Source organism: Balaenoptera acutorostrata, chromosome 15 (assembly GCF_949987535.1).
Source record: "Balaenoptera acutorostrata chromosome 15, mBalAcu1.1, whole genome shotgun sequence".
In the NCBI taxonomy this organism is placed as follows: domain Eukaryota; kingdom Metazoa; phylum Chordata; class Mammalia; order Artiodactyla; family Balaenopteridae; genus Balaenoptera; species Balaenoptera acutorostrata.
Window position 1 is genome coordinate 22,440,644 of NC_080078.1, and position 18,129 is coordinate 22,458,772.

Sequence of the window (18,129 nt, forward strand, 5' to 3'; positions counted from 1 at the left end):
GTGTCCACAATAGCCAGGAGACCAGGAGTAACTTAAAGGAAAGGTTTACTTAAAGATAGTGTGAACGAGAGATGTTCTTTCCTCAAAAAAATCCCACCACATTCTTTCACTGTACATTTGAGTTGTAAAGATTTTGTCCAAAAGCTCCTAATTTTTCCCAGTGTTACAGAAAAAAAGCACCAATTCATTCACCTGGAGCCAGTTTCAAGGAACTCTGGTTTCATGGTTGGCCTCCAGAGCAGCTGGTGGAACAGCAAGGCAAGTGTCAGAAAGCGCAGAACTCTGCTTATTTCAGGCCTTCCAGAAAGGCTCTCCCTTCCCAAATCCCTTCCTCTCAGCTGGGAGGGCTGGAGAAGATTCAGGTGTCTCCAGTGTGGAGAGGGCGGGATCATGTCCTGCTTCCTGCTATAAAAGCACAGAGCAGCACACCCCTCTGCTGGCTGATTTGGTGGTGTCTTCGGTCATGGCGTGCAGGCAGAGAGGAGACAGTGGGAGACCCTCAAGCTGGTTTACTGAAGACTGGAGGTAACTGGGGGCAGAAGGGAGAGGACGTAATGGCCTTGTCTGCTGAAGTTCGTCCCTCTTTAACTCTTTCCCCCACGCCCTCCAGCACCTACAGGTCATTTCCTCTATTCTTCGCCCTTTTGACTTCGGTGAACTCAATACGTGTTAATCAGTTGGTGGATCCTGCCTTCCCAGGTAGGCCTCTTGGGTGAGGGAAGTGCTCTTAAGCACCTCTCGAACAGATTGCACCTAGGGTGCCTAGATGGCCAGGAAACAGAAACATGGGTTAGACAATCTCCACTCATTCCCTTTATTACCTTGATCAAGTCACTACAGTTTTTCCATTGCTTACCTAGAGCTTGCTCTACCAGCTAAATGGAAGAGCATGCAAAAACACCTGTACTACCTTCTATTCCCTCACTGCCTCAAGCTTTACGGCATCCAAAGGGTAGCAAACCACACAATAAGCCCCCATCTCTGGGAGCAGTCGTCTTCAAACACATTCTCATGCTTAAGGAAAGCGTCAACATAACAGACAAAATCAGAGCCATTCCACTTGTAATGAGTTTTTCAAAATTTTCATCTGAGCCAGAGGATGCACAGTGTCAGGTTATAGGCAGATTGGTTAGTCTTTAAAAAGTGTGTCCTTGGGCTTACTTGGGGCATTTTTTAAACTTCAGATTGAAAAATCTTAGACAAAACTTTTCTCCAGTTCTTCACAGACCTACCATCCCCATCTCCATCAGGGTTCCAGCCTGGTTCCTGCATGCATGCGTGTTAACCCGAATCCAGGCTTATCCTGGAGTACTTCAGAAAGCCCTAGGCACCTAACTGATACCTTCCCTACAGTTCTTGGTATCTTGCATTGTAGTTATATCTTTCCCACCAATCTGTAAGCTCCTCAAGGGTGGTGGGCAAGCCTTGCCTCTCCCAACTGGCATCTTCCCTGTTGCCTGTTGGAGAGGAGAGTTCCCTCAATACACTTCTGTAGGAATCATGCCTCCTGTGTTCAAAGATGCCCCATGTGTTTCCTTTGCTCTTCAGGTACTGTCACTTGCTATGAAAATAGAATGACAGTGCAGTTTCAAAGCATTCTTGCCAACAAGATACAGCACGCATCTGTGGTGGGTAAGTAATGTGTATTATCTCATCTTAGTCTTACTTAGTAGAAGCCCTTGGCTCAAGGCCATCTCCACTTTCTGGTGAGCAGAGCACACAAACCCTGGAGCAACTGGCACCCAAAACCCATGATGACACAGGGGCCTTGAATTGCATGATGCCTCCAAGAGTGGAAGACCCTGTCTTTCTTTGGAAATTTGTCATCTCAGAATCCCCTAGGAAACATCTATCTTCAAATCTCAGCATCTCCCAGAGCTTGGGTTATACCACGCAGGTGGGAAAATAAAAAGTGAAGTGATTTGAAGTACCTTAGAAATGGATTGGCAGTCTTGGCTATGTACCTCTGGCTGACTCAACGTCACTGAAATGTACTTCTTGGCCATCTCCTGTCTAAATTACTCTTGCTTCTGTAGATCCCCTTGGTCTTGAAATGCTGAACTGCACTTATGTTCTGGACCCAGAAAAGCTCACCCTGAAGGCCCCATATGAAACCTGTACCAAAAGAGTAGTAAGTAATTGTTGGAGGAGTGATTTGGGAAGTAGTAACCTAGGAGTTAAGGCTTTGGAGTAGAGCAGTAGTTCTCAATCAGGGTGATTTCTTTTGTCATCCCAGAGAACATCCTGTAATGTTTGGAGGCAGTTTTGGTTATCACAGGTGGTTGAGGGGTGGGGTGGGAAAGGGCAGCTACTGGCCATCTAGTGGGTACAAGCCAAGGATATTGCTAAATAGCCTCCATTGCCCAGAGGAGCCCTCAGTAACAGACACGTTAGAACCCAAATGCCAACGCTGAGGTTAAGAGACCCTGGAGTTGAGGATTTGGGCTTGATTTCTGGCTCTGCCACTATCTAGATGTGATTTGGGGTAAGTTAGCTAATCTTTCTAAGCCTCTACTTGCCCATTGGAAAATGGATTATGATATCTCTCCATAAGGTGTCTAAAGATTAATGACATAATACAGATGAAGGACTTGGCATAGCATCTAGACACAACAAATGATCAAACATGAGCTATTTTGATCTATAACCCCCATGGAAAAGGGGAGGCTATTTTGGGGCTGGCAAGTAGAGTGCTGGTACCTCTAGGCTGTAAAAACATGTGTTGGAAGGCCAGCAGAAGCTGAACAATAGGATTTTCTACTGTTAAGCAACAGTACCGCCCAATCAGGGTTATTAGGAGCAGTAAAAGCAACCTAAGTCATTTTCAAGGTTTAGTGTGCAAACAATCACTTAGGGAACTTGGAAAGTACAGAATTAGTTCATTTAGTTGATGACTTAATAGGTCTGGGGTGCATCCTAGAAGTCTGCAAGTTTAACCGTCTACTTCATCTGATTCTATAGTGAAGATCTCCAGTAATTAAAACTTTCCCTTCTGAAATGGCCTTTCCCAACTTTAGGGAGCTTAGGGTTGCATTCCTTTAGACCAGAGTCTACAGAGTGTCACCTGTGGGGGGCCACATCCAGCCCATGATCTCTGTGTGTGATGGTCCTCGAGCTAAGAATGCTTTTTGTTTTTTTAAAGAGTTTTTAAAACATGTTAGCACTCGTACGTGGCCTACAAAGTCTATATATTTACTAACACTTAACAGAAAATTGTTGGCTGACTCCTGCTTTAGACTGTGAGTTCCTTGGGCCAGGGGAAATAGCAAAGATGGCTCTGTCCAGCACCCAGCACAATGGCTGCTACATAGGTGCTCAATAAGTGTATTTGAATCTCTTGGTACAGGACCCAAACCAAACAGGACCTTGATACTCAGATATAGGGTGAATGTAAAAAGAAAATAAAAACTGAACTCTGAGCCCTGAAACTCAAGGAACTATTCTCTGCCAATGAATGTATGAGTCTTTCCTGGGGTATCTAAAGAGGCTATAGAATCTCCTGGTACAGGAATGAGGGACCTTCTAGAACCCGTGGTACTGATAATTTAAGGGTTTTGCCAATGTTAAGGGTTTTACCAATCAGCTGGGTCAGATGGTATTCTGGAATCCCCTTTCTCACTGAGGTACTAGCACTCTGTCCTTACTATGCCATTTTCATACAGCTTGGCCAGCATCAGATGACCATCAGACTCATGGACGACACTGCTGCTTTAAGACAAGAGGCTTTCATGTATGACATCAGCTGTCCAGTTATGCAAGCAGAAAGCCATGAGCAGCATTCGGGATCCACAGTCTGCTTGAAGGATTTCATGTCTGTGAGTGAAGCAGGCTGACTGCTTCTCACCCAGCTACTGCGGGGGAAATGCAGTCTAGACAGAGCTGGGCTTCAGAACAAGATCAGGATTGCAATCTGTATTTCACTACTGACTTGCTGTGTAGCTTTGGATTGATTTCTTAACCACACTGAGACTTTGTTTCTAAGTCTGAAGTGGGGGACAACAGTACCTCATAGGATGGCTTTAAGAATTGACTGAGAAGGTAGATACAGCACTCAGCACATCATGTCTAGCAATAAAAAGGATTCAGTTGGTAGCTTGACAAACTGGATACTTATCATGTGCCAGGCCCTACGCCAGATACTAGGATATAGCAAATGAGCAAAACAGACCAATCACAAACTCGTGGACTTTATAGTCTAACGGCTAACATCAACAGTGGACAAAAATAATCATACTTTATTAACAATGATGGAACTGCATGGCTTGACAGAGTATTTGATTTCTATGGACATAGTAAAAAGTTGTACATTTAAGGACTTAGTGTCTCAGCTTATAACTGGAAGGGAGCTTAGGTCTTCCAATTGCCTTTTGGCATCAAAAGCTCAAAGAGGAAATGATGTCTAAGGGCACTGCTAGGATTCATGACTGGTCCTGTGCTTCTACTACATCCCACAACTAGGCGTCGTGGTGTAAGAATCACACAGCAGTTGCTCTGGGTGTTTTCCACATACTCTCAGGTAACATGATTTCAGAAATCTCCAAATCAAATCCTCACATCATCTTTTTTGTCTTCCAGTTTACCTTTCACTTTTTTCCGGGTATGGCTGACGAAAGTGCGGTATGAAAGTTATTTTTTAAATTACAAGCCTAAGTAACCTTTAGTTCTATATTAAAGGTGACATAACTTCAATCCTAGTTAAAATATAAAATAGACAATAGTCTTGGGGTTAAGGTGAGCACCAGCCCTCTAAATGAAACTTTTGACTTTAGGATCCCAAACCTCAGATGGGATGGACCTTTGCAGTTGGTGACGGTGAAAGAGCCCAAACTCTGACCCTTCAGGAGGCTATGACACAAGGCTATAACCTCCTGATTGACAACCAGAAGATAAGCGTCCAAGTGTCATTCCATGCCACTGGTGTGACTCACTACTCGGTAGGTGTGAATCTTTTTGTACCACAATCCAGGCACAAACCAACATTTCTAAATCCAAGCATGATCTCAACCATGTCCTCAAATTGAGAATACAACTCATTCAACAGGTATCTTAATGCTTACTATGTACCAAGCACTGTACTAAGTACTAAAGATAAAATGGTGAGATACAATGGTGAACAAAATAGATATGGTCCTTACTTCAATCTGTTCTCCCTCTTCCCCCATAGATCTAAATTAACTACATAATATGGAGCTATGGTACTACTAAATTCTTTTACGAATTAAGGTGTTCTGTTTTATCATTGCCCTGTATTGTGTTTACAGTAGGTACCGGTACTTTGGGGACCAACAATCATGACACTACATTAAATCAGTTAATGGGCCAAAATACTTAGAACAGGTCTTGGCACCTACGTGCTCAAATGTCAGCCATGTTAACAGTCCTGTTATACACTGAGTATATGCTGAATCTTATAAACATTCTCTCTGAATGCTGATACCATAAGATAGTCATAAAACAAGAGCTCATATCTGCTTAGAAATGATCAGCTACAGGTCATATCAGTAGACACTACTTTGCCAGATGTTATGAAGTACAAGATTTTAAAACTAGAGCACCTGCAGAACAATTGGGACAAAATGCCTGAACTCTACTTGGGCCAAGACAGTGCCCAATAGTTGAGTATGTTTGCCCTGACTATTCCAGCGTTGGTTAGAAATTCAAGTAATTCAGGTAAACCAATGTCTTTGAAAATGCCTCTCCTCAGCAAGGTAACAGCCACCTCTACATGGTGCCTCTGAAGCTTACGCACGTATCTCCTGGGCAGACGATTGTCTTATCATCACGACTCATTTGCGTGTCAGGTAAGTGCCTAGGAAGGGGCAACTCCAGTTGTGGAAGACATTGTTCTAGGGGCTTAATCAAAACTGATCATTCTGTCATTCCTTCTAGATCCTGTGACTTGTAATGCTACACACATGACTCTCACCATACCAGAGTTTCCTGGGAAGTTAAAATCCATGAGCTTTGAAAATAGGAACATTGCTGTGAGCCAGCTGCACGACAGTGGGGTTGATATGGAAACAACAAATGGCTTGAGGTTGCATTTCAGCAAAACTCTCCTCAAAACAAAAGTACGTTCCATTATCAATCACTGAGCTTTATGGAAGCCTGGCTTGAAGCATAGCCTTTTAGGCTACCCTGATACAGCTGCTGACTTGTCCATAAATTCTAGTTGCCAGTGTAAAAAATTCAGTATTTGGAAGGCCTCATTTGAACACCTTGCATAAGTGAATTCTCAAGTAACTGAAATTTACTCTCAAACACCAAGCCTCTTTAACTGCAATGGAAGTTTTCCTAAGTTTCTTAGTTCACTGAATAGTACAAACTGCTATCAAGCTTCTAATGATTAACCTCTCATGCCCTATTAAAACAGGATAGCTTGAGCCAAACAAGTGTCCCCAGCTGTCCTCACTGAGGCCAGTCTTGACTGAGGCAATTGCCAGGGACACCAGAGAATAATTTTATGTTGGTGCGTACTTTGCAATAACATTTTATAACTCCTGGATTGGCAGCTCTTTTGAGGTTGAATTAACAGATCAAATTCCAGTGTCTAGTACAAAGAGCATACAGTACTGGGTACTTGAGGGCATGAGCTTAAAGAAATAAATTTCCTTCCTAGGGAAGGATCCTGATCTGGAGAAATGATAGGGTCTCTTGTTCTGGCTTAAAGGGAAACCATAATAAGTCTGGAGTGCGCTTTGAAGGTTTCAGTGCACTTCCTTCCTACCTCCTCTGACTGCTCTGGGTCCCAGCAGGCTGTGGCTGTTAACTGACATTCTTTCATTTCAGTTCTCTGAAAAATGCCTACCCTATCAGTTCTACTTATCGTCACTCAAGCTGACCTTTTACATTCAACTGGAGATGGTATCCATGGTGATTTATCCAGAGTGTCTCTGTGAGTCGACAGTTTCTATCGGTAAAGACCATTTTTCTTAAACGGTTTCCTACATTCTTTCTCTCTTCGCTCTGGCATGTGGGAAAGTGTATAGAAGTTCAGACTCTGCATTGCTTATACTTTGAGGAAATGAAAGGCTGGTCAGACCAGAAATGTCAGTCTAAGCTGCTGTGATAGGGATGTAAGGAAGATAACACTTCTAAAATACACATACAGGTAGGTTTCACAACTGTTTCATGCTTTTAAGTAAGCTGGATATACTTCATGTTAGGAGCCTAAGCCTACCATCTAAATAAGATTGCTTCAAACCTGAAACTACAGGGACTACAAGTATTTCCCCAAACTCCTGAAAATTCCTCAAAGAATATGGAAGTAGGTGTTTCCTCTTGTGTAGTATTGCTTCTGCCTCTTTGCTCCTATTATTCGCTGACCTGTATCAGGTCAAGCCAAATAGGAAAAATTAGTTGCTTCTTCAACTTCCCCTTAAACCACCAAGATTTGTGAGCCTTGAAAGAAGGGACATTATGACACAAGGCACTGCACTCTAAGCCTCATCAGGTTTTTATCATGGGTCTCTTACCTCACCTGGTGCTTCTTCCCACGTCTCCTGTTGCCTCTTCCTTTGGATGAAAAATCCTTCTGCTCATACAGAGCAGCCTCACTCTTGTCTTGGCACCTTCAGGGTCTCCCCTTGTAACTCAAGCTGCTTATCAAGGTATTTTCCCAAAGACTTAAGACAAATTCTGTTGCCTCCTGATGAAAATTCAAACTTCCATCACACTTCAAATTAGTAGATGACAATAGTCACATGGCAGACAGATTTTTTTTTTTTTTTTTAACTCTCACCACTATCTAGTTTCAGGGGAGCTATGTACTCAGGATGGGTTTATGGACGTTGAGGTCTACAGCCATCAAACAAAACCGGCTCTCAACTTGGATACCCTCAGGGTGGGAGACTCATCCTGCCAGCCAATCTTTAAAGCTCCATCTCAGGGGCTGGTGCGGTTTCACATACCCCTGAATGGATGTGGAACAAGACATAAGGTTAGTACTGGCCCCATAGCAAGAGGTTAAGAGTTACTTTTGAGATGCCTAATTAACCACTTTCTCTCACCTTACTCTAAGTTCAAGAATGACAGAGTCATCTATGAAAATGAAATCCATGCTTTCTGGGCGGATCTTCCTCCAAGCACAGTTTCCAGAGATAGTGAGTTCAGGTGTGAACGCAATTGCTACTTGACTTTTTAAGCCCCAGCTTAAACTCAAGCAGTCTTTTAATCTAAAATTCGTAACAACTCCACCCACCCACCCTTACAGAATGACGGTGAGGTGCTATTACAGCAGCAGTAACATGCTAATAAATACCAGTGTTGAAAGCCTTCCTCCTCCAATGGCCTCAGTGGAGCCGGGTCCACTTGCCTTGACCCTGCAAACCTACCCAGGTGAGACATTACAACCTAAAAAATCTGCTTAAATACTTTCAGGGAACTCTTCCCTAAAATGAACTTTGATGCCACCAGACTAGAGTAGTAGCGATGCTTAAGCTTCTGTTGTGACCATCAACTACTTGAGTACCAGAAGGGCTTCTCCTCCATTTCAGATAACTCCTACCTGCAACCATATGCGGACAAGGAGTACCCTGTGGTGAGATACCTCCGCCAACCGATTTACCTAGAAGTGAGAGTCATAAACAGGACCGACCCCAACATCAAGCTGGTCTTAGATCACTGCTGGGCAACATCCACCATGGACCCAGCCTCTCTCCCTCAGTGGAATATTGTCGTGCATGGGTATGTATTCTCCATAGAAGGTAGCCCAGCTAATCACACTGCCAGTAAAAAGAATAAAATGCTCTTGGGCTTGAGAGGAGCACTATATCAAAGGCCCTGATTTTTGTTCTTGTTTCTTAGCAACCAGTCCTTGGTCTAATAAGGTGACTCATGCTTTCCTACTACCCTTGAATCTAAAAGTATAAGATCCTTCCCAAGGAAATCTGGCTTTAATATGCCAATATCTGGAGAGAGAAGAGATTTCTAGTTCCTATCCATTTACTGAATACCTACCATATGCCAAACATGGCGCTACGTACTCCAGATGCATTATTTGAACCTCATCACTCTATGAGAGACACTAGCCACCTCACTTCATAAAGAAACCCAAGCCTGCTACTTAAATAACTAGCCCAAAGTAATATTTAGTAAATGGTAGAACAGGAATGCCCATCTGACTCTAGATCTGAATATCACAATGCTCTGAAGTTGTGACTACCCACTTGTATGTTGGTGTTTGTCCTCTTGGCTCTGCTGGCACCTAGATAGAACTGCACCTTATCTTTCTTTGAATCTGTTGTAATCTGTTAAGCTTGTATCCTCCAGGTGCACTCCTGCTCCACGATCATGGTAGCCAGCACGTTCATGCAGCTCATTCCTTCACCCCATTAAAGGCTTGCTCGAGTGTCCACTTCTCCTTGAAGCCTACCCTGACCCTCCTGCACCCTCACCCTGGTCTAACTCTTCTTTTGTTAGTACTTACATGCTACCTAACATACTAATTTATAGCTACTATACTCTGCTAGCATCTAAGATATAAAATGGCAGGAGTTCTCCACCTTGTTTTTTCAGCAACATATACTAACCGCCTGGGACAAAATAGATACTCGGACTAATAAGAATTAAGCCAGTGTCATCTGAAGAATTACATAATTCTTGATGAATTTAGCTGGCAAACAAATTGGTACTGAAATTGTATTAACACATAGTAGAAGAAAAACTAGCATGAACAACTTATAACTTCATGAATATTGTTGGATAGGCCAAATCAGAGGTATATTTAAAAAAAGAAAGAAAAAGGTACAGGTAGAAGGTGTTATGTGTGACTGAATTTGAGCAAATGCTGAGTTAGACTCGGGTGAATTCAGCTGATGTCCCTCCCTGAAATGTACCTTCCAGCTGTGAATACAACCTGGACAACCACAGAACCACCTTCCATCCGGTTGGCTCCTCTGTGACCTATCCTAATCACTATCAGAGGTTTGATGTGAAGACCTTTGCCTTTGTGTCAGGAGCCCAAGGGTTCTCTCACTTGGTAAGTGATTAACAAGTCACCTGGGACAGGTCGAATGTGAGACATCAGTTTTACTCAACTCTTGTTCCATCTCCAGGTCTACTTCCACTGCAGTGCGTTAATCTGCAATCAACTCTCTCCTGACTTCCCTCTGTGTTCTGTGACTTGCCCTGTGTCATCCAGAAGCAGGCGAGGTAAAAATTTCAAGTCCTCATTAATGTGAGTTTACAGCAAGCCTCAACCTTTCAGAATTTAAGAATGAGTGCCTTGTTCTTTACCTAGTCCCAAGAGCACAAGAAACCTGAGTCTGAGATAGACAGGTTCTCCATCAGTCCTATGGACAAGTTTTTTTGCACATGAGCTGTAGCCTGATCTTCTGCAGACTTTAAAGTTACTCTTCCTGAGTCTAGGTAGACTCTGAACTTTGTCTTCTGATGTTCTTTGATAGTTCATCCTGCTTTTACAGTAAGGTGTATGCCCTCTCCTGTGAAGGCAGGCAAAACCACCTAGAGCAGGGGCTCCATGGGGAGCTGCTCTAGGTAATCCCTCAGCACACTTCTCACCACTACTCATTATCCCAGAGGTCAAACTATCTGTTTCCAGCCACAGGAGCCACTGAGGAAGAGAAAATGATAGTGAGTCTCCCGGGTCCCATCCTCCTGTTGTCAGACAGCTCTTCACTCAGAGGTATGGATTTAAAGCCTTGGGTACTTCTTGGACTCAAGTTCTTGGGTTTTGTGTCAAATTTAACTATGCATAGATAACACATGCTCCTGATTAGACAAGAAGAGAAGGAGTCTCTTCCCAGCAATAGGTTCTGTTAAGTCTCCTGTGTGCCCCTCCAAAAATCGCCATTTAACACAAGTGGAATCATATATTCTACCTACTGTTCTGTAACCTTTTTAAATTGTTTTAGCCATCTTATATCTGTACAGAGACCTCTCACTGTTAGTAACTAAAGGATTCCAGTTTTGTCACTAATGCCACATTAGAATCCTCAAATCTTGGTCCTCAAATCTTGGCCTACTATACAAGAACTTCAGACTATGTTTCTTAAAAAAAAAAAAAACAAACAGTACTAATAGGTCAGAAGACATGTGCTTGCTACTATCAAACTTAAGCCTTTACTGGATTATGTTACTGTTAATATTTTACATCTTCAGCCCAGATAGTCTTAATTTTAGGCCTAGAACTTGAAATTAAGCTCTCTTAAATCCCTAGCTAATAAGCTGCAAGAAATCATGCACTTGGGACAACTAATCATATCTGTTAGTGCCAGAATGTTAAACAATGAGCTGGGACTGTAAGGTCCTTTCCAGGTGTCAGCCCATCTGATCTGAGTGAAAGCAAGTAGGAAGTGGGAACAGCTGTGGGAGTGGAGTAGGGAGAGGAGGAGGTTGGCTTGAGGGATAAGACTATACCCTGTTGCAAGCTTCCCAAATGAGCTCTTTGAAGCTTAATTTCACTTCCTTCTCTGGGGAGCTTTGATGTATAAAACTTCAGCTTCAACTTACACTTCGTTTCAATGATCTTAAGACTTGAATGTCTGCTTCCTTTCCAGACGCTGTGGACTCTAAAGGGCATGAGACTGCTGGATATGTTGCTTTTAAAACTATGGTTGCTGTGGTTGCCTCAGCAGGCACTGTGGCAACGTTAAGCCTCATCAGCTACCTGCGCAAGAAAAGAACCATAATGCTAAGTCACTAGCTGGATTTTCAAATAAAGTGGTCAACGTAAGACTCTTGCTTCTTTCTTATTAAGTTTAGATGGAATTCGAGGACTGTTTCTTGCAATCATTCTTCTTTAGAGAATATAGTACCTTTCCACAGTCCTCTGGGCAGGCCTTGTTCTGTGTGGACATGAATAAGGATATTGCTGACTTAAGTGCTTCCTGTCACTCAGCTTTTTCTGAACTCCATCCCCAAAACTGGCAGTGCCAGAGAATTCAATGACTAATGGGGCTTGGTGACAGCCCACCTCTAGGGGGGCATTTAGGTGACTTTAATGTCTTTTACCCCCTCCACTCATATATACAAGATGAGGAGGGCAAGAAGTCACCCCTAATCCTTGGCATAACTTCCCTTCTCTACAGAGGAAGGGAAGCCAGGTATTCCCAAGTAAGTAATCTAGTATCATACTTAAGTAATATTTCCTAATTCAAATTAGTCTTTCCAGTGAGTAGAAAACTTTCCCTGAGAACTTAAGGGATTTATTCTCCCGTGTACTCCCATTCCAATTAAAGGCCAGCAATCTCCTTTGGGGGAGGGAAAGGAATAATAAAAGATTCTAGCTTTAGTAAGTGCAATTACAACATTCCTGGCCTCGTTAAGACTACACAGCTGGTCACGAGCCTCTTAGCTGAGCCCGGAGAGCTGCTTTCCCACTACCTAGCTCTCAACTATTACCTCCTCCTGAGGCTGCTCCATCCCGAGGGTGCCCCATCTTCACTAGGCTGTAATTATGTCAAAATGACTAGTCTGCCTCACACTGTAGCTCTAACAGACCACATTCAAGATATCTAATATAGACATTAACTTGTATACTTCAACTAGAAAAAGTCTGGATCTAAAGAACTTTTGCTATGAAAAAAGTTGTAAAGCTTCTAAATCTCTGTACATGGTGGAGGTGAATCAAAATATGAACATCTTTAGTGTTTGGACTTCACCCCTCAATTGTGAGTTGTCATACTCTTGGGTTTTTCAAAACCTTGAAAGAATATTATATATACTTGATCATCTTATGATACTGTAGGTCTTTAATAATGAATCCTTCTGCCTTTTCTTCAACACAATTTTTGATTCTAAATCCTTTTAAGAGTTATGTGGTAAAACTCAGCCCTGGTATGGGGAAGGAAACAACTGCATTCATATTGTATAAAAGGTCTGGTCTTCCTATAGTAATAAGGGCTAAAATTTCAAGTTCTCATCAAGGCTATTCTTTAGACATTTCTTTATAAGAGAATAAGGCATTAATCTGTCGCTGATAAAACAAATGGTCTTGGATTCAAACTTTTTCTGTGACTACGTCATATTAGTGTTACATATTAGAATCAGAAATATTGCGTTGCTGCATGCACTTCTTAAAACAGCATTTAAAAAACTGTTGGCCACTTACATGGCTCCCTGATCTCATTTGGTAGGCTGAATAATGACCATCCCCAACATGTCCACATCCTAATCACCAAAAACTGAATATTGTTCCCTAGTCATGGCCCCAAATGGACTTTGCAGATGTGGTTAAAGGTCTTGACATGGGAAGATTATCCAAGTGGGCCCAATTATAGGGCTCCCTATGAAACAGACAGGAGAGTCAGAAAAGATGTCCCAGTGGAAGCAGAAGTCAGAGTGATATTGTCCACAAGCCAAGGAATGTGGGCAGCCTTTAATAGCTGGTAATGGCAAAGAAATGGATTCTCCCCTAGAGCCTCCAGAAGAACACAGCTCTGCTGCCCCATTTTGGACTTGTGAATTCCAGAGATATAAAATAACTTGTTTCAAACCATCTAGTTTGTATTAATTTGTTACGGCAGAAACAGAAAACTAATATACCCTCTAATGAGTCATTACCCACAAGTTGAAAAACACTTTGCTAGAAATGCACATTTTACAGATGAGCAACTTGAGCCCTAGCAAGCTTGTCTAAGGTATCAGAGTATCTTGGTTATAGAGGTGGAGCCTCTCATCCCCAATCTGGTCTATTTGTGTAGAGTCACAAGCCAGGATCACAGTGACCTGGGCCTCAAGGCTGCCACACGGCAGGTTGGTTCTGATGTGTTTGCAAATGTTGAGGCAGAAATCTGAGAGAGGAAAGCCAAGCTGGCTGTGGAGCAGCTGCTGGAATGAACACTAGTTGCCATGGTATCCTAGAACAAATATAATGAGCAGTTGTTTAAAGTCGTGTTCTCATCTTCTGAAGGTACCTATCCTACTGTACATGGGGGGTGGCAGCCTAATAAGCAGAGAGCAGCTGTGTGGGCAGAGAGGGAGCTCAAATCCCAAGAAGCTGCTCCTTCATCCAAACCTGTGTTTGCATTCTCCCTCACCAGGTAGGGATTGGCTGTAATTGTAACTCAGGTGGCAGGAGGTAGACGAAAGGCATTTGGGATTCTAATATTCTACTGGACAGTTCTGTTGGTGCAGTTTACAGGGGCTGGGAGCAGACTTGTGTGCCTTGGGAAGCCCCCTTTAATGCTGAACTTCTCTTCCCTGCCCTGTTCTGCTGCTTCAAGCTGTTTTATGGAACGTGTACAGCTCTAGAACAAGAGCTGGGCTTGGGTTCTGGATCTGTCTTCCTTCCTGTGTGACCTTGGGCAGATGGAACAATTTCCAAGCCTATTTCCACATCTGGAAAATGTGAATAAAACCTACTGTGGAAGCATGCAAGGGTTCAATGAGATAGTCAACATATTAGTGTATTTGCATTGGAGCCACCTAGATAAAACCTCATAATACTATAAACAATAACTGAAGGTTGAATAAAATTCTGTGACAGATGAGAGGTTCTTGATCACGCACATATTTTGTAAAATATAGATGCCCTGACGTCACCTATTGAACTAGAATCTTTAAGGAGTGGGGTCTAAGCATGTTTAGGCTCTGTGGGAGGTTGAATAATGGCCCCAAAATATCTAGGTCCTCATCCCAGGAACCTGTGACTGTTACCTTTCATGGCAAAAGGGACTTTGCACACATGATTAATCTAAGGATCCTGGACCGAGAAATTATCTGGATTATCCAGGTGGGCCTGAATGTAATCACAAGCATCCTTATACAAGGGAGACAGAATGAGATTCACCTACAGAGAGGAGAAGGCGATATGATGATGGAGATAGAGACTGATGCACTTTGAAGATGGAGGAAAGGGCTCCAGCCAAGGAACACAGGCGGACACGAGGAGCTGAAAAAGTCAAGGAAACATTTCCCCCAGAGCCTCCAGAAGGAAACAGCCCCACGGACACCTTGACGTCAGCCCAGTGAAACTGTAAGAGACCTCCAGATTTGTAGGACAGTAAATCTGTGTTATTTTTTTTTTTTTTTAATGGCTATTTATTTATTTATGGCTGTGTTGGGTCTTCGTTTCTGTGCGAGGGCTTTCTCTAGTTGCGGCAAGTGGGGGCCACTCTTCATCGTGGTGCGCGGGCCTCTCACCATCGCGGCCTCTCTTGCTGCAGAGCACAGGCTCCAGATGCGCAGGCTCAGTAATTGTGGCTCACAGGCCCAGCCGCTCCGCGGCATGCGGGATCCTCCCAGACCAGGGCTCGAACCTGCATCCCCTGCATTGGCAGGCAGATTCTCAACCACTGCGCCACCAGGGAAGTCCCCTGTGTTATTTTTAAGCCACTAAGCTTGTGGTAATTTGTTACAGCAGGGAGAGGAAACAAACACAAGCTCCTCAGACGATTCTGACATGTACCCTGGATAAGAATCACTGTGCTAGACAAACGCAAAGGCTGTGTGGACAAAGAATGTTGCCTGCCATCAAGCCCTCAGCCACTGCAGCTGCCCCCAAGGTGCGCCCTGAGGGGAATTCAGGATGGAAAAAGACAAGATATTGGCCCTAGATAGTTAAGACGCATATCAAAGGAATAATTTCAAAGAGCCCAGACTCTTGCATCTACACATACATAGAAAAGCACTAAAATCATTAACTCGAGATGTCTGTTTCTTGTGATTAGCAATCTTTTTTTTTTTTTTTTTTTTATAGCTACTTTATTTATTCATTTTTTGGCTGTGTTGGGTCTTCGGTTCGTGCGAGGGCTTTCTCTAGTTGAGGCAAGCGGGGGCCACGCTTCATCGCGGTGCGGGGACCGCTCTTCATCGCAGTGCGCGGGCCTTTCACTATCGCGGCCCCTCCCGTTGCGGGGCACAGGCTCCAGACGCGCAGGCTCAGTAGTTGTGGCTCACGGGCCCAGCTGCTCCGCGGCATGTGGGATCTTCCCAGACCAGGGCTCGAACCCGTGTCCCCTGCATTAGCAGGCAGATTCTCAACCACTGCGCCACCAGGGAAGCCCGGTTAGCAATCTTTTGATGTTTGACTAGTTTGTTTGTTTTCAGCAAATCTCCTATACATCCAGACTCTTCCTTTACCTCTTTGCAACAGTTCCTCAGAGCTATCTGAAAGGCTGTTTCTGAGCTAAAGTCCTCAGTAATGTCCTTGAATAAAACATAATTCTCAGCTTCTGCCTTGTGCATTTTTTTTCAGTCGACACTTGACTTTGTTCAGGAATGACATAGCGTGCCCCTAGTATCCTGATTGGGCTAAATAACCAAGATAAAGCCTCAATTCCCCTTGCAGATATTTGTGTAGTGGTAGGTACATGATACTGTTCTGTTCAATGAGATTTAAGAGAGAAACTGGGAGGGGGTTTTCTGTCTTTTTCCTCATTTCAAAAAAAAGGTATGTAAGGCTAGCCCCTTTTCTCCCTGTCTTTGGCTGTGGTTGTGTGAATTGTGATTCCTTGAGCTGTGCCAGCTTTCTTGTGACCATGAGGAAACAAATCTAAAGATGCTCTCTGAGAATGGTGGAGTAATAACACAGAAAGCCTAGATCCCTGATTACTTCACTGTGTTTCCTAAATCAACCCTAGAACCACTTGTATCTGGATTTCATGTTTAGTGAGATGCTAAGAGTTCTTATTTTTTAAGGGAGGCACTTTGTTTCCTGTAGGTAAAAGCATTCCAAATCATTCAGGCTTAAAGAACCCTTATTTTTAGAATAAAGTTTATGACTATAATTTGCATCCATAAGAACACACCAAGTTATATGTAAGCTTTGCTTTGGGTTAACAGCCCAATTTGTATAAACCAAAAAAATAAGAAAACCTTTTGTTAACAAATTTATTTTGCTTTGGCTCCCTCAAGGCTCAAGAGGTCCAGAGTCTGATTCTGTTCATCTTTGAACTCCCACTGATGCTTCTGTGAGGGAAGTGATTTGAGCAAAAATGCAATACAAAGAAGCTTGATTCAAAGCAAACAGTATAGTCACTTACTTCTCACCCTTACTTAGAGATGAATCCTCCTGCCTTAATTCTGTTCCAGGGTCAAAGGAACAGGGAAGATGTCATAAAGCAAGAACTGGATGCAGGAGACATGGGTTCTATCCCTGGCACTGCAGACTTACAGTGTGCACTTCCCCTCTGGGCCTCAGGTGTACCAGCTGTAGAAGGAGAGGATTGGAGAGAGCATCTATTACCTTGCTACTCAGGGTGTGATCAGTGGAAGGCTCTGAAACCGAGGGCAGTCATCAGTTAGATTCCCTTAAACTATAATGTGCTTAATAAATAATATCCTATAAACTGCCTTCACTGACCAAGCTTACTTTTTTTTGCAAATTGCATACCCTCCAAACGTCATGTAGCTTGGACAATATATATCAAGACTCCTTTAACAGCCCCTTATAGAAAACACCTCTGAGAGTAATGTTTGCTTAAGTTGTTTTTAAGGAACATGGAGCTAGTCTTACCCAGTTCAAACCGGTTGAGACCACCAACCATTCAGCTGGGCCTGCACAAGTGTCTGATGGGTGACTTTTTGACGTCAGAGGGCCAAAAACTCCACCCTCGATCATGCTAGTGCCACCATTTTCTAAGCATGTGTCCCATGAAGAAGCATGTAACTCAGATATGCTTGTGCAGATCATTGAGTACCTCACCTTTTTCCTGCCTCCAATCACCTTCCCCTGGACCTTCGACGACCCTATACTCTCCACCCACAAATATCCCAAGCCTCTTGCCTTTGAGGAGGCAGGACCTGAGACCTATTCTCCTGTCTCCTCGCTTGGCTGCCTTGTGAATAAACCCTTTCTCTGCTGTAAACCTCAGCGTCTCAGCGCTGGTCGGGCAAACAAAACTAGTTCAGTAACAGCTTTGCCAGGAGCTGGTGAGCCATGTAGAAGCTCAGGTCCTGCTCCAGACCTACAGACTCAGAATCTGCCTTTTAACCCCTTGTACACATGCACATTAACGTTTAAGAAGCACAGTCTAAAGCTTCTTCCAGCTCTCAGTTGAGCCACCTTCAGATCACCTGATGTGAGTGCCCTCTACTGGCTTTAGGAAACATTTTCTTTAGGAAACACTTCTGTTCCATTTCCCTCTGCTGGTTCTTTAAGGTTTTCAAATGGGGCTTGAAGCTCCTAAATAGGGCCATAAGGACTACTAGAACATATGTATGGGG

General features: G+C 43.3%; 1 protein-coding gene across 1 annotated transcript; it reads left to right on the forward strand.

Moving 5' to 3' along the window:
- The first annotated feature begins 461 nt into the window (after nucleotides 1-461).
- Nucleotides 462-11,676, forward strand: ZP2 (zona pellucida glycoprotein 2). The gene is made up of 18 exons (XM_007189966.2): nucleotides 462-525; nucleotides 611-699; nucleotides 1,549-1,632; nucleotides 2,037-2,131; nucleotides 3,663-3,815; nucleotides 4,576-4,617; nucleotides 4,770-4,934; nucleotides 5,705-5,801; nucleotides 5,890-6,071; nucleotides 6,790-6,916; nucleotides 7,752-7,939; nucleotides 8,021-8,112; nucleotides 8,213-8,337; nucleotides 8,496-8,685; nucleotides 9,844-9,979; nucleotides 10,056-10,152; nucleotides 10,562-10,645; nucleotides 11,520-11,676. Exons 1-18 carry the CDS (start codon nucleotides 464-466, stop codon nucleotides 11,663-11,665), a joined length of 2,154 nt encoding a protein of 717 aa, XP_007190028.2. The 5' UTR covers nucleotides 462-463; the 3' UTR covers nucleotides 11,666-11,676.
- The last annotated feature ends 6,453 nt before the right edge of the window (nucleotides 11,677-18,129 follow it).